At 38.6% G+C, this 16,060-nt stretch overlaps 1 protein-coding gene across 1 annotated transcript in view; it reads left to right on the top strand.

The window, feature by feature from the left end:
• USH2A (usherin) overlaps positions 1-16,060 on the top strand; it is an 894,134-nt gene that overhangs the window by 579,941 nt on the left and 298,133 nt on the right. Inside the window, exon 41 of the mRNA XM_003419876.4 lies at positions 9,491-10,119. Coding sequence (XP_003419924.2) covers positions 9,491-10,119 — 629 coding nt within the window. The remainder of the gene's footprint in view (positions 1-9,490; positions 10,120-16,060) is intronic.

Here is a 16,060-nt window from a genome sequence, read left to right on the forward strand (position 1 = left end):
TTTCTGTTTTCTATTTCATTTATGTCTCCTCTGATATTTATTATTTTCTTTCTTCTGGTAGCTGTGGTCTTCTTTTGCTGCTCCTTTTCTATTTGTTCAAGTTGTCGGTTTAAGCTATTGATTATGGCCCTTTCTTTTCTTTAATGTGTGCATTTATTGCTATAAATTCTCCTCTGAGTACTGCTTTTGCTGTGTCCCAAAGGTTTGGTATGTTGTGTTTTCATTCTCATTTGATCCTAAGAATTTTTAAATTTTCTTTTTAATTCCTTCTATTACCCAGTGTTATTCAGTGTCCATGTATTTAATTTTTTCCCTTCTTTCTGTTATTGACTTCTAGTTTTGTAGCATTATGGTCAGAAAAGATGCTTTGTATTATCTTAATGCCTTTGAATTTATTGATTCTTGCTCTGTGCCCTCAAATATGACCTATTCTGGAGAATGATCCATGTGTGTTGGAGATTGTGTAATGTAGACCTTGTTGGGTGCAGTGTTCTGTATATGTCTGTGAGATCAAGTTGCTTGATTGTAACATTTAGATCTTCTATATCTTTGTTGAGTTTCTTTCTAGTTGTTCTGTCCATCATTGAAAGTGGTGTGTTAAAGTCTCCTACTATTATTGTCTGTTTCTCTTTTCAATTCTCTTAGAGTTTGTTTTATATATTTTGGAGCTCTGTCATTGGATGCATAAATTCTTATTATTGTTATGTCCTCTTGGTGGATTGACCCTTTAATCATTTTATACTACCCTTCTTTGTCTCTTATGATGGATTTTGGGTTAAAGTCTATTTTATCATAGATTTTTATTGCCACTCCCGCTCTCTTTTGGTTACTGTTTGCTTGATATATATATTGTTTTCATCCTTTGATTTTTAACCTATTTATGTCTTTGTGTCTAAAGTTTGTCTCTTGTAGGCCACATATTGATGGGTCGTGATTTTTTGTTGTTGTTTTCATTCTGCCACTCTCTTTGCCTTGACTGGTACATTTAATCCATTTACATTCTGTGACATTATCGATAGGCATGAATTCACTGCTGCCATTTTGTTATGCTTTTTTTTTTTTTTTTTTTTGGTGTGGTGTTAACGGTATCTTTGTTTCACTTAATTTTCTGTGCTGAGTTCTTTTTGGATATGGATTTTTTTTTTTTTTTTCTTCATTGCTGTTGTTTTTACCTTTACTGAGTCTTTTGGCTTTTCTTCTTTATTTTGGTGATTAAGTTTATTAATTTTCATTGTGGTTACTCTGAAATTTACCTTTATCTTCCTAAATCAACAGTCTAGTATGTCTTGATATTGCCTTGACTTCCTCTCTGTATGAAAGTTCTATAACTATACCATATACTCCTCCTTTTTTGTTTTTAAGTTGTTGTCATTTACAGCTCAACATCTCTTTTTCCCTGTTATCAGTTTTATAGCTTTACTTTACTTTTGTGAAGTATTTGTTTGGGTTGATATCTGAGTGATGCTGTTGTATGTCTTTATCTCAGGTTGTTGTCTGATGTAATTGGTTCTCTGTCTAAAGGACTCTCTTTAATATTTCTTATAAGACTAGTCTGGTTTTTACATATTCCCTTAATTTTTCCATATTGTCAATGTTCTAGTGTCACCATTGTTTTTAAAAGACAATTTTGCTGGATTTTTGATTTGGGTTGACACTTCTTTTCACTACCTGTTGATCGTAGCTGGTGATCATATCTCAGCTGTGACTAAATGTGGTGGTGGGGTGGGGGCTGTCCAAAATTTGGTACCTCCAGCCACGACTCCGTGGATCCTCCCCTCCACAAGAGCCTTCAGGCCAAAGATGAGGGGCCATTGCTGGTAAGTATTTATTTCCATATTTTCTGGCTGCCTCCCCACTCTGTAGCCACCTGGATCCCTGGAGCTGTTGCCTGCCTTCTTGCACTTTCCTTCCTTAGATCCAGTTTATCTTCTGCTTACCTTGTTTACTCCAGATTTGTCTACATGGTATCTCTGTGCCCTATTGTGAATTTTGTGAATTTGCCTTGCTATGCTCCTCACCCAGGAACATTGCTTGCTTTGTCTCAAGATGGCCATACTGTGATAGGCTGGTTGGCAGGGTGCCTACAATCCAAAATCCCTTGTTGACTCTTTTCATTCAGCTTTTCCTTCCATTCAGCATTTTATCTAATTCTTTATCCTGCCGTGATGAAGTGAACTTGATGAAGTGAACTTGATGAAGTTCCAAGACTGTCACTTGTATCTGTTTAATTTGTTTTCTCATATCTTTGCTGTAGGAGGATGGCATGGTATACCTGACTAAACTGGCATCTTGGGCCATCTCTCCCTTCATTCATCTTTGAGATTCTCATAGGAGTCTACAAAGGAACAGAGGTTCTTCCACAGTAAGACAGACACATTGCAATGTTAATTGAAATCTAATCTCACAAAACACACTTCTTCTTCCTTTGTTGCATGGCAAAATTTCACTCATTCTTCAAGCCCCATCTCAAATGTCACCTTCTTTGTGTAGCCTTTCCTTCTTATTGCTTCCTTAGAACTTTGGTTTATATTTATTGTGCGTCATCAGTATTCCTTTCTGAACCATAATTTCTCCAGACCTAGGGCTATATGTATGCCCTGAGCCTAACAGAGAGTTTGGTATAGAGCAGGTGCCCAAAAACTGTTAATTGAAGGCTGATTAAAAAGAGAATCTCATCTAGCAAATTCACAAAAATTCAACAAAGCAAACACCAACTGGATACCGACTGTGTACCAGGCACTGGAAGAGACACAGAGTTACAAGGATGAATAAGACACTGTTTTCTCCTTAAGGTGTATGCAGTCTAGCAAGGGGGACACCTAAGCTACCATGCTAGAGTATACAGAGCTAAGAGGTATAGAGAGCAAGCCCAGAGGAAGAGCACTTGACATGGGTGTCAAGAAAGCTCTCCTGGAGGAGAAGACTGGGAGAAGGAGTAACAATGATTGATCTGTGGACTTTATTTCACATCAGATTTCAAATTCACTTCATCACTGGTCATCTAGAAGAACGTGAGAAAAGCACTTACTATAGGAATTGTCTACAGACACACAAGACTTAGGTGTAGCGGAATTTCAGGGTATTCTGTCAGTGATGCCAGCCTCTCAGTATGAGACAAGGAGGATGAGAAAGGCAAACAGAGAGGAGCGAAATCCCCAAAGCAACCCTTGTTCTTTACCTTGGTGAGAGGCAAGCTACCGGCTGTCCCTTTGATTCAACTTTAGATGTCTTAGCTAGGACAGTGAATTAAAGGGGGCTCTGCTAGCTGAAAGCCGTGTGCTATTTCAAAAGGAAGGTGGGGATATAGAGAAAGAAAACTCTGAAAGGAAAACAATCTTTCTCATTCTTTGTCTCAAAAACTGTAATGACTGTAAAATACTCTGAGCCATTGTGACAGGGAAAAGAAGTAAAAATGTGCTATGAAATCTGATAAATTGTTCGATAATTCTGCAGTAGGGTTTTCCAAATCATTTAATAGGTGCATCTGTGCCCTTAAGAGTATTTAAATTTTTAAGAACAACATTGCATTGAAAACATCCTTTTATGATTAGTGTATTGTAGAATTTAAAGTCTCAGCCTGCACCCTTAAGATAAGAGTGTTCTATCAAAGAGAAAAAGAGGACCATTTTTAAATGAGGGTGGAACATATTTATAGCAATAGAGTTTATTTTATTTAATGAATAAACATACACTACAAGTTTCGTGGTGCTTTGAGATTATTTTGCTTTCTCCATTCCAAATACCTTTCCCCACTGTTTTAAATATTAACCCCTGATGCTGACATGTTTGTCCTTTCCAGCAGGGATGCAGGTATCTATTTTACACATGACAGAAGATCCATGATCAAAGCAATATATTGTGAGGGCAAAACAGCTCTCCACACATGTCACTATATATTTTGTTTCGTGTTACATTGGTTTTTTTCCTCCAAATTCTTGCATTTTCAGCATTGTTTAAAAAACCTATATTTATGATTAATTTTAAATTTTATTTTTATATCCTAAGATTAAAAGGAACTTCCCCAAGCTAAAAGTAAGCAACAGAAAACCCTTCAAAAGGATGGATTGATTAATGTAAAATTGTATCCACCTCTTAGGTTCTTGATTCTCTTTTGGGCACAGAAAGCACACTGCTCTTCCATATTTGAATTGTTGGTAATTCAGTGGGAGGTGAAAGTAACGAGAAATCAAGCTTTTTTCTAGCCTTGCCTGTTTTTAGTTCAGGAGATTAATAAGAATAATATTACCATAGCTACCCTATGTAATTATTATTTTTTCAATTTTATTGAATGCCTGTTATGTGCAAGAGAGCCCTGGTGGCACAGTGGTTAAGAGCTTGGCTGCTAACCAGAAGGGTGGCTGTTTGAATCCACCAGCCACTCACTGGAAACCCTATAGGGCAGTTCTACGCTATCCTATAGGGTTGCTATGAATCAGAATCAACTCGACAGCAACAGTATTGGTTTGGTTTTATTATGTGCAGGGCAGTTTGACGGGAACTTTATATCCCTTCTCTCATTTAACCAGAAGTGTAAGCCCCCACAGATGACAAACTGACAGGCCTGTGGAGGGCCGTTCACCAAACAATATCATTCTTTAGCTTTAAAATAATTACAGTCAAGATTTTAAAATTATCAGTGTACTGCATAAGATGATCAAATACTAATTGCCACACATCGATATTTAATAGTTTGTTTAGTTTTAAGTGTATCAAATCTGAAACTGATGGGGGAGTCCAATTACCTGAAAACTACTAGTTATTAAAAGTTGGGTGTTGACCATAATTATTTTCTATATAAAGTAGCATTTTATATAGCACCTGCATATAAAAAAAGAATGTTTTATAATCCTAAGACAATACAAAAAAAAGACAATATAGATACTTTTAATCATTTTATCTTACTCATTTGATAATATTTCTGAAACCCCAGTTTTCCAAGATTGAATAAATAAACACAAAGGAGAGGAAGGCTGTTCAGCTCCTGCGGGAGGCCAGCCAGTCCCCTGGGTATATTTGGAATAACCCAAGAGGAGTTTTGCCTAAAGATAAGGGGTGAATCAATTGACCTCAACTTCTTCTGAACTCTCACATAGACACGTTATATTTTCTGGCCCAAACTTTCAAGGAAGATTGCACAGGCACTCATCACACGATATGCACAGTTCTAGATGTAAAAAATTCTCCCAAACCTGTATTCTACTCTTCTGATCTTGGGAGAAGTGGAGAAAAACAGATCACCAATATCAGTCCTCCTAATTACAGACAGTCAAATAGTATTCTCTTAACCCAGTAGCCTCTAGTCTTCAGATATTCCTTCTATTAAATGACGGTGCCTATGTAACACAGCCCCTTTCCTCTTTTATCAGTTGTTAAAAAGCTGGAAATTCATTTTTGTGCAGTGCCCACTCTTGATATTTGTTTTTGGGTACAACAATATACTGGCTTCATCACAAGATTGATATTTCTTTATCTTTATTTTATTGGCCCCATTACAGTTGGGTCTTTTATTACGAGCTGTCAAAAATCCTTTTGGGAAGTAGTTCGGGTATAAATAATAAATTGATAAAAAGAATTCATGATTAAAGAGAAGATAGAATCCATCACTCTACTCTTTTGCTAACATATCAGTAGTGAATATCAAAGGACTGCGTTAACAATTAGCCTGTAATATATTGCCTATATAATTATATAGCCATATATTTGTCACCTTGATTTTTAATTCATTAGTGAATTTAGGGGGTATTCATTTAAGGAGTTAAGATTACTGGAAAGAGCTTTTAATCTGAGTGAGTTTTTATTAGAATGGCCAAAAGTTGCTTTAGGGCAACAGTGATAACAACAGCAAAATTGGAGCAATCCTAGATAACTCTACTGGCAAACAAGAATAGAAGACCTGGGAAAACCACTGGAAGTTATACGGACTCTCAGGTTGTGAGCCATTCGGCCTGCTTATTCGTACTCACACATGTACTCCCCCGCCCCTAGACACACAGCTGAGTATAAAAGTAAATAAGCAAACCCTCCGTTAACAATTTTATTCCTCTCTTCTTAGGCTGAGGGTGAACTTTTGAAGCTGATGAGGAAAACAGTCTCCCATAAAAGAATATTTCATTTGCCACAATGAAACTGCTTTCCATTATTAGTGCTGTAATGAAATGGCTTGAAATACGAATCTGTGATCTGAACAGAAAGGATGCTCCTGTCCCCAGCTCCAGGAGGGAGTTCTCTCAACAATTCCACCCACGGAGGGGGCTGCTTGGGTGTATTTTCCTCACTGGCCGGCTGAGCTGTGTGGCTGTCATCTGCCCAGGCTCCCCTCCCGTGACAGCTGCATTGACAACATGTTATAGTCCACATTGATTTTACAGTTAAGGAGCTGATTGTGATATATGGGGATTTTACGAATTCAGCTGAGAGGCTGACTTTTGCCTTTTATCATTCCATTAAAATTTTATAACCATCTTTTTCATGTCATTTCATCCATGAATTCTTACTTTAGAAAGTGATAGCTACTGCTGTGAGCATAACTTTTCTCATGTTCAGACCTTTTTATTGTATTAGCAAACTGCCCCAATTATAGTTATTACTCATGTTTTACATAATCGTGGTGACCCTCTCAACCATGCCGTCGCCTGCCAGTTGATTTGTAAATAGAATTAGATGATTCCGCTTATCATCTGAAAGCGCTAAATTGAAAGAGTGCCAGGAGTCAGGTTTTAACACTTCCCTGACCAAAGGAGCTAATTAAGCTGCTAGCAGCCTCCTCTCCGGAAGGACACAAGCGCGAGGGCCCTCCTGCAGCAGGTGCGAAAGCTAGAGCGGGAAGCTAATAAAATGTGAGCTGGCTTTTACGGGGGAAAATATCATGAAGTTGACATTGAACATCTCTTCTTTCTCAAGATAAGAGATCATCTTTAAGGAAAGGCTGTGTTCTGTGGGAGTTTGAAGGGCAAGTTCATGTCATTATCACAGATGTTTCACCTGTAACAGTACTGTTGCAGGCACGAGAGAGAAAAAAAGGCTTATCCCCATCTTAACAGAGAACAAACAGCATCACTGTTGCCTCTTTTCCCTGAAGAAGCTCACAGTTTGATAGTTCAAATATGAGGAATAACTATGCAAAACCCTGGTGAAAACCCCAATAGAAAAATTCTGATTTCCAAATGTATTTAATTCTTTTTCGGGGGAGGAGGTGAGGGGAGAGGGTGAGCTAAGTTTAGACATCCAAAACTTGACTCTCCACTATTGATTTTTCGGACCGCAAATCTCAGAGGATTTAGTTTTCCAAAACAACATTGATATCTTACAAGGCTTGCACTTGCTTTTTTATGGGGAATACTTGAATCTAGATGACCAGTGTAAATAAGAAAGTCTCTGTATCCTCATTTTAATATAATAATTGCTATTGCTACTGTATACCAGAGAGCAGAAATAAGAAATGTCACCGTGGTTTTAAGAAAGCTTTGAAACGAAAGCTAACAGTGGATTGAGATGGGAAGTGTGACCCATATCAAGATCCCTGTACTTTTAGGATTTTTCTCTTCAAATGGGCCCCGTTACCAAACCGTCAGAAATGGCCTGATGGCAGGTTAGTGTGCTGTAAAACCTTTCCCCTCCAAAGGTCATTAGGTTCCTACCCTCAGTCCAGCTGGTGTCGAGTAAGTGGATCCCATCGTGTGGAAGCGTGCTGGTACAACCAGCTATTGGTGGTGTCGTTGCTGGCTTTGTGAAGCAGTGGCTGCATTTAAAGTTTAAACCTTTGGTTTAACACCAAAAGCCACACAGGCTCACACAACCAACGCCGTTTTAAACAATTACTAAATCCAAGTATATCTTTTTAAAAGATTTTCAATAAAATCTAACATTCACAGGAAAAAAAAAAAAAACTCATAAATGTCAAAATGGCTGGGGGCAGAAAAGGGGGATATAGTATTTTCTTGATCTGTTGTAGCAATTTATAGATTTCAGGCCGTGGTTTATAAGAATGCTAAATGTTCTGGAATTATAGCTACTACTGATCAGTGATTGGGCCAGATTTGTGTTATTGCACCATGTTCTTGCTTGTACCTAGAGAGCAGTAAAGCCTCAATATAATAAAAAGCACCTGCATTTTAAATGAAATTTCAATTGAAAAACTTAACAGCCCTTCAAATTGCAGAATTTAACGCAGCCCAGTAAAGCTTAAATAACACTTTGCCTCCGCAGGCTGAGGGGTTTGCATTCAAGGTGACTTGATTGTGTCGCCTGCTGAAATTATTTACAATTAAGGAATTTCTCTGGAGGGCTGCAGAATGTTTGCTGTTTCACAACACCCACGCAGGCATATGGCGGGCCTTCTTCAGTATTCATGGAGGCTCCTGAACCTTTATGGTAATTGAATCAGTTAGAGTGCTGAGTGGAGCAAGCATAAAACCTGTTAACCTAAAGGTCAGCTCTGTGCATTGTTTATTTATCAGTAGGTGAAAGAGCTCAAACGGCAGCTTCTGTCACAGTCACAGTAAAAAATCACCTATAATATTAACAGGGAGTAGATAAATTGCAAAACATGGATTAGAATGATAAACAGAACCCAGCATAATATGGAATATATAATGAGAGATGCCGAAGGATTTTACTGGGCTGTAAAATATACAGGTTTGTGATGATGGTGTTATTGATTGTAATTTGTTCCTGGGGCGTTAGAAAAAACATGTCAGAAGCTAGAACTTTGGTTACAACCAGGGCTTCGAACCGGTTTGGTTCAGTTCTGTACCCCTGCGGAGAATTTGCATTTCTAACAAGTTCCCAGGAAGTTATACATAAGAATCACCTGGGGATCTTGTTAAAAGGTCAATTCTGACTTAGCGTATGCACATTCTCAGCAGGGAACTTGTTAGACATGCAGATTCTCAGTAGAGGTTTGAACTGGAACAAACCGGTTCGAAGCCCTGGTTATAACTGTCCTCTTATATATATCTCTTCTCATATCTTTATTTCAAAATAGTCCTCAAGATATTTTCAACATTAACTTCAATTTAAAAACATGATTTTGATAAGCCACCTCAGAAAGGAAAATGCCAATTCCAGTTCATTAATATCCAGCAAGTGTTTCCAGTCTATGAGCAGTAGAGTTGTGGGTCTTTACATCACTTATTTATTTACTTATTGGCCTTTACCAAGGGTCCATTTTCATACCCTTAGAGGAGAGTTGTCCCTGGGTGGCACACACAGTTAAGTGCTGGACTACTAACCGAAAGGTTGGCAGTTCAAACTTACCCCTCTGGGTGAGAAATTCCTGGCGATCTGCTTACAAAGCGTGACAGACTTGAAAACCCTGTGGAGCAATTCTACTCAGCGCATATGGGGCTGCTGTGAGTAGAATCAACTCCACTGCAGCTGGTTTGGTTTGGTTTTTGTAGGTGACTTACCACTCAGCTTTATTTTGAGATGTGGGAAATTTCCTTAGATGTTTCCAAGAGGTATCACTCCTTGGATTTATTCTGTCTTGTAGAACCTGGACCTATAGACCCTCCAGTTCTTCGAGACGTGAAGTCAAGAATGATGTTGATCACCTGGCAGCATCCTCTGACGTGCAATGGGGTTATTAGCCATTATAACATTTACCAGCATGGTCGTCTCTACTTGGAAACTCCTGGAAATATCTCTACTTGCACGGCGGTCCGTTTACGCCCATATACTGCCTACCAGTTTCAGGTAGAAGCCTGTACTTCAAAAGGATGTTCCCTTTCACCAGAGTCTCAGACTGTGTGGACTCTCCCAGATGCCCCAGAAGGTATCCCAAGTCCAGAGCTGTTCTCTGATACCCCAACATCTGTGATTATATCTTGGCAACCCCCTACTCATCCCAATGGTATAGTGGAGAACTTCACAGTTGAGAGAAAAGCCAAAGGGAAGGAAGAAGTTACTACCCTGGTAACTCTCCCAAGTCATCATCCCATGAGGTTTATCGACAACAGTTCTGCTCTTAGTCCGTGGACAAAATATGAATACCGAGTACTGATGAGTACTTTCAGCGGTGGCACGAACAGTAGTTCTTGGGCAGAAGTAACCACGAGACCCTCACGACCTGCTGGGGTACAGCCACCCATGGTGCACGTGCTAGGACCTGACGCAGCCAAGGTAAGACAATGAGTGTTTTGTCTCCTTTGCTGGCCAGGGAATTTACCCTGGATCCACTCTGTGTTGAACAGAGCCATCTACTGACAAAACTCTCACATCTGCTGTTTCAGGCACTCACTGGAGAAACTGGGTTTTGGCCTTTGGCCCAAACTGCCTTGAACTCAGTGTCAGTTTTTCATTTCTCTCTGTATCCCCTTAATTATATTGTTGAGATGCTTCCATTTGACTCACACACCTGAAACACTTTGAATGCCACAATGGGATGCTTAGCTTAACCACCACGTCAGATTCAAATAGATCAGAAAATGAGAAGAGATGGGAAAATGCTGAGGGATGGATTAGCATATTTAAAAAAGTTCCAGTTACCAGTATCTTGATTTTCTTTTAATGATCAAAGGATCCAAATTATAGGGAAAGAAATAAAAATAGCATATTGCTGGATGATCTAGAAGGTGTTCAATTGTTCTCCTCACTCTACTGGGAAGGAACTCCGGAGGGCAGGATAACTACCATTGTGTTGGCTTGCATACAAACTTCATTCAAGGGAAATTAGTGTAACCAAACAGGAGGGAGTTTTGTAGCTTAGAAGCCTCTTTTGTGTAAATACACACATGCTTCCATGGATTCAGTCTTGTACTGATGCCAGAAGCATTGGTTTCGTAGCTTGCTCACCAGAGCACAGAACAAAAAGTATTTGCATAACTGCAGAGTTCATCTGTTGACGTTATTATTTGGCTCTCTTTTGTGTATTCTCTCCCCGCCTCCAAAACAAACACTAGGTGATGCTAACTAGTATAAATTATTGAGGAAATTTTATTTAACCTACTAAGCCAAAAGCTATTTAAAAAAAAGATTTGTAATTAGTTTTAATATGAAACTGATCAAAGGAATGCACCTTTCTTCCAGAACTATAGAAATATCAAAAGTGTATAGAACTCTGTGGATTAAACACTGAAAGGAAAAGAATTTTAAGTACCTGATGTACAATGTTTATTATATGAGTATGGCAGAATCAGCTGCTTAGCCACCTGGATAGAATTTTAGCCCACTAATGATTTTTTTTTTTTAATGATTTTAGGCAATCTTAAGAATTGCTTTTCATTCAAAGTAAAGGGGGGCGTGGTGGGGGGGGAACCTAGAGTTCCAGAAATGACTGTTTTTTAATCCTGGAAGAATTTTGCAAAACTTTGGCAGCAGTTCCAATCCATACGATGCAACGTAACAAACATCGCCCCTTCACAAAGGCAAAGCTACATAATAGACATTTTTCTGGATTCTTCCAAACAAAGTCTAATAACTAGGCATTGCTGATTGTGGCAGAGCTGAAAAAGAACAAATATCTTCAGTAGGATAATAGCTTCATGCACAGTTCCACTTAATTCAGCGTGTAAACCATGATCAGAATTGTCCACAACAAGCTGCCTGTTTCTGTACTTTACTATTTCCTCTTTTGATTTTTTTTAAACCTCACCCCACGAGTGGAATAACATGGTTTCTTACTTACAGAGTAGATTTTGAAGGTTCGTAACTTGGCTGGAGAGCTGGGCTCATAGACACCCCCGAGTCCTGTGGTCCTAACCCAGGTCAGGAACATAAAAGTCTCTAGGGAGGTGCCCAAAATACGCAGTGTACACTAGAAGTACACTTCAAAAAATTCACGACTTTTGTTAATTTTCTTTTTATAGCTAAGAAATCAAAAGTTACCAACTAAGAGTACCTGTGTGAATATTAACTGAATCTAAGACTTCATGATGTCTATTTAAATAACATTAAAATAACCTGACCTATTTGTGCTTTAATATCATTGGCTCAAATTACATTCAGAAAGTCCTTAAGACTTTGCCAACATACACGTTCTAGTGAAACAGCTTATCGGATAAACCAAGGCATGGGATGGCAATACACTGATTTCTGTTTGTAAAATATAAGATTTAAGTGTCAGAATTGCAAAAGTGAAAGATTTATGAGGAATAACTAAAGGACAGTCATTAATGGTTAAGAAATTTATTCCACATTCACTACATGGAGTTGTTTCAAGTGTTAGGATGAAGGAAAGTGTCGATAATATTAATCCATTGCTGTTGAGTCGATTCCAACTCTATAGGACAGAGTAGACCTACCCAGTAGGGTTTCCAAAGAATGGCTGGTGGATTTGAACTGCCAACCTTTTGGTTAGCAGCCGAGCTCTCAACCACTGCGCCACCGGGCACCCCTGTAACATTAACAACCATAATAATTTACTGAGCATGAGCACACCTTTATGAGTGCCTCTTTCAGGCACTGGGGATAGAGCACAGATCAAAACAAAGGTCCTACCCTCTTGGGGATTACAGATAAATATTTGATATGCCAGAAAGTGGCGAAGACTTGGGGAGAAATTAAATCAGGCTGAGAGGAAGAAGGAATGCCAGCTCATGGGGTGGGAGATAAAAAGGGGTAGAGTTGGGAGTTTAACCCAGGTTTTCTCATTTTTTGCCACATGTTCTTTTCACTACACTACGCCACTTTTAAGAATTTACAGTCTAATTGAGAAAGTGAGGGGAACTCCACATACTTAAGACGACTAGAGAACAATTTCAAAGTAATATATCATAAGTACAAAGAGACGTGATACAACGTGGCATAGATATGAGCATTAAGAAAGGAAATGGAGAACACAGCAGCATGGATAAAAGTCATATTCCTTAAAATCTTATTCGATTACAGGAAAATAAATAATATATGATGCCAAAGAAGCTGTGTCATTTGAAAAACTGAAAGCCATGCTCTTTTGTGTCATATTTAGTCACTTAAAATAATTCATTTCATTTTAAAAAGTTGGTAAAAAACACTGTACTAAAACTGGAATAAGATAGTGCAGTAAAACTATAGGATCATTTCATATGTAAATGTAGATACAAAACTTCTAAATAAAATTAGCACATCGAATTAAGCAATAAGCCAAAATCATGATATACCAGGACAAATTTGGTTTTGTTCCAGAAATGTAAAAATGGCTTAACATCAGATCTATCAACATACTTCTTACATCAACCAATTAAAAGACAAAACCCATACGTTCTATCAATAAATGCAGAAAAATTGTCAATAAATGCAGAAAATTGTAAAATTCAGCCGTTGGCAACAAAAATTCAAATTAAAATCAGATTAGAAAGAAAGAATTTAAATTTGATAAAGTCTACTTTTAAGACTGTTGCCCTGAAGCTCTGAGTAAAATTGAGGACTAGTGAGAAATAAAGCAGACATTTCTATGTAACTGTGATGCAGCAAACGTGTTCTTTTCTGGTGATCACACTGGCCTCTGACACCTGATGCCCTGACCCACAGCCCCACATGCTCACCTTGTCATTGTTGCTGTCGTTAGTTTCCCTGAAGTCAATTCTGACTCATAGTGACCCCGTGTGACAGAGTAGAACTGCCCAGTAGTGTTTTCTAGGCTGTGATTAAGAGAGCTCAGCTGCTAACCAAAAGGTCAGCGGTTAGAATCCACCACCCGCTCCTTGGAAACCCTGTGGGGCAGTTCTACTCTGTCCTGTAGGGTCTCTATAAGTCGGAATCTACTTGATAGCAATGGGTTTGATTTGTTTTTTGTTTTTTTCAATCTTTACGGAGGAGCCCTGGTGGCACAATGTTTAAGTGCTTGGCTGCTAAATAAAAGGTCGGTGATTTGAACCCATGGCTTCTCTGCGGGAGAAAGATGTGGCAGTCTGCTTCTGTAAAGATTTACAGCCTTGGAAGCCCTATGGGGCTGTCCCTCTCTGTCCTGTAGGGTGGCTGTGAGCTGGAATTGGCTGGACAGCAATGGATTAATCTTTACAGAAGCAGATCACCAGGTGTTTCTCCCACGGAGCTACTGCATGGGTTGAACCGCCATCCTTTTGGTTAGCACCCAGTGCTTAACTGTTTGCATAACCGGGTCTCCAGGACCCTCACCCACAGCCCCCCATCCACACACACACACACACAGAGAAAGAGAGAGAGTGAACAGGCCTCTTAGGCCGCACAGTCCTCACTGATCAGGAGGCTGGAACCGCCGACCTCAGTGTGTGCTTCACGAGGCTCAGCAGCGGGACCTGGGACGGCATCCACACATAGCACCTCTGGTAAACTGTTCATCTGCAGGTTTGACAATAAACCTACCTAAACAGAGTTAAGTCTGAGTCATCATTCTCACCAATATTTTGTGATTTTTTTCAATTTTTGAAGTCTTTGTTGTCTACCCTAACTCAAACCACAAAGAAAGAAAAATTATAAAATCCTACCAAAGGGTGTAAAATAATGACGACAACTAAATTAATTGAGTTATGTTATGTTCCAGACATGGTTCTCGTTTAATCCTTACAACCATCAAGTAACGATCAGATAGATGCTGTTATTATTCCCATTTCACAGACAGGAAAGCTGAAAATTGAGAGAGCAAGTAAAGTGCCCAAGATTGTGCAGGAGTTGTTGTTGTTAGCTGGCATCGGGTCAGTTCTGACTCACAGGGGCCCTGGGTGCAACAGAACGAAACACTGCCTGCTCCTGTGCCATCCTCGTGATGGCTGTTGCGCTTGAGCCCATTGTTGCAGCCACCGTGTCAAGCCATCTCATTTAAGGTCTTCTTTTTCAATGACTTTGTACTTTACCAAGCATGACTTCTTTCTCCAGGGACTGATCCCTCTTGATAACATGTCCAGGGTGCGACACAGTCTTGCCATCCTTGCTTCTAAGGAGCATTCTGGCTGTACCTCTTCCAAGACAGATTTGTTCGTTCTTTTGGCAGTCCATTGGTGTAGTCAATATTCTTCACCAATACCACAATTCAAAGGTGTCAGTTCTATTTTGGTCTTCCTTATCCATTGTCCAGCTTTAGCATGCATGAAAAGATGGAGACAATGAATAAGGAAGTTAAGGGTTGGGATTCACACTTAGGCAGTGTGTCCCAGACCCCATGCTCCTCTCTAGTTCTTTATACCCAAATAAATGGATAATATACCATGTTTCTGGATGGAAAGACTTAATTCCACAACAATTCTTAATTCTGTAACAATAACTTAATCCCATAACAATGTCAATCCTTTCAAATTTACCATATAAACACAATATTGATTCATTTGTTTTATTTCAAAGTGGATAAGATGATTTTAAAGTATAAAGAGAAAACTAAATATTCTAAATTCTCTGGTAAGTTATGGAAGAAAAGAAGAGTGAGATGACAACTTCCCTAATACTTAAATTTATGCTAAAGCCTCTGAATTACAACAGTATGAAATTGGCATACAAAGAAACAAAAGATGACTGGAACAGACTACAGAATTTAGATAGAGATACAAGTACATGTTGGAACTTGACGTATTGTGGAAGTGGCATTTTATTTCGTTGGGAGAGGGTGATTATGCTTAAAAAGGATACTAGTGTAACTGGCAATCATATGAATGAAAAAATAAAATAAAATAGATGCCTCTATCATATTATAACTAAACTCCAAGTACATTAAACATTTAAATGTTAAAATAGAAAAGTTAGAAGAAAATAAAGGAGAATTTTATAGGTGGGGAGCTCTTTCTAAAGGAAAAAAAAAAAAGAATCTCAATAGCCTTAAAAAAAAAAGAATCTCAATAGCCTTAAAATAAAAAGCATGTTAGAAAATAATTTGATTTTTTTTGCAAGACATAATAACCACCCCCCCACAAAAAGTTAAAATTCTACAGATAACTTGGGAAAGCAGAGGTGTAACACACATTACAGACAAGTTATTTCCTCATAATCTAAAAAGAACTTCTACTAACTGATAATAAAAGGACAAACCACTCAATAGAAAATAAAGCCTAAAATATGGATAAACAATTCAAATAAGAAGATATGCAAATAGTCAATAACATTTGAAAAGATTTTACCTCACAAAAAGTCCAGGCTAATGCGAATTAAGGGGGAAAAAAACCCCAAACCCATTGCCCTC

The sequence above is a fragment of the Loxodonta africana genome, chromosome 25 (assembly GCF_030014295.1).
Source record: "Loxodonta africana isolate mLoxAfr1 chromosome 25, mLoxAfr1.hap2, whole genome shotgun sequence".
In the NCBI taxonomy this organism is placed as follows: Eukaryota; Metazoa; Chordata; class Mammalia; order Proboscidea; family Elephantidae; genus Loxodonta; species Loxodonta africana.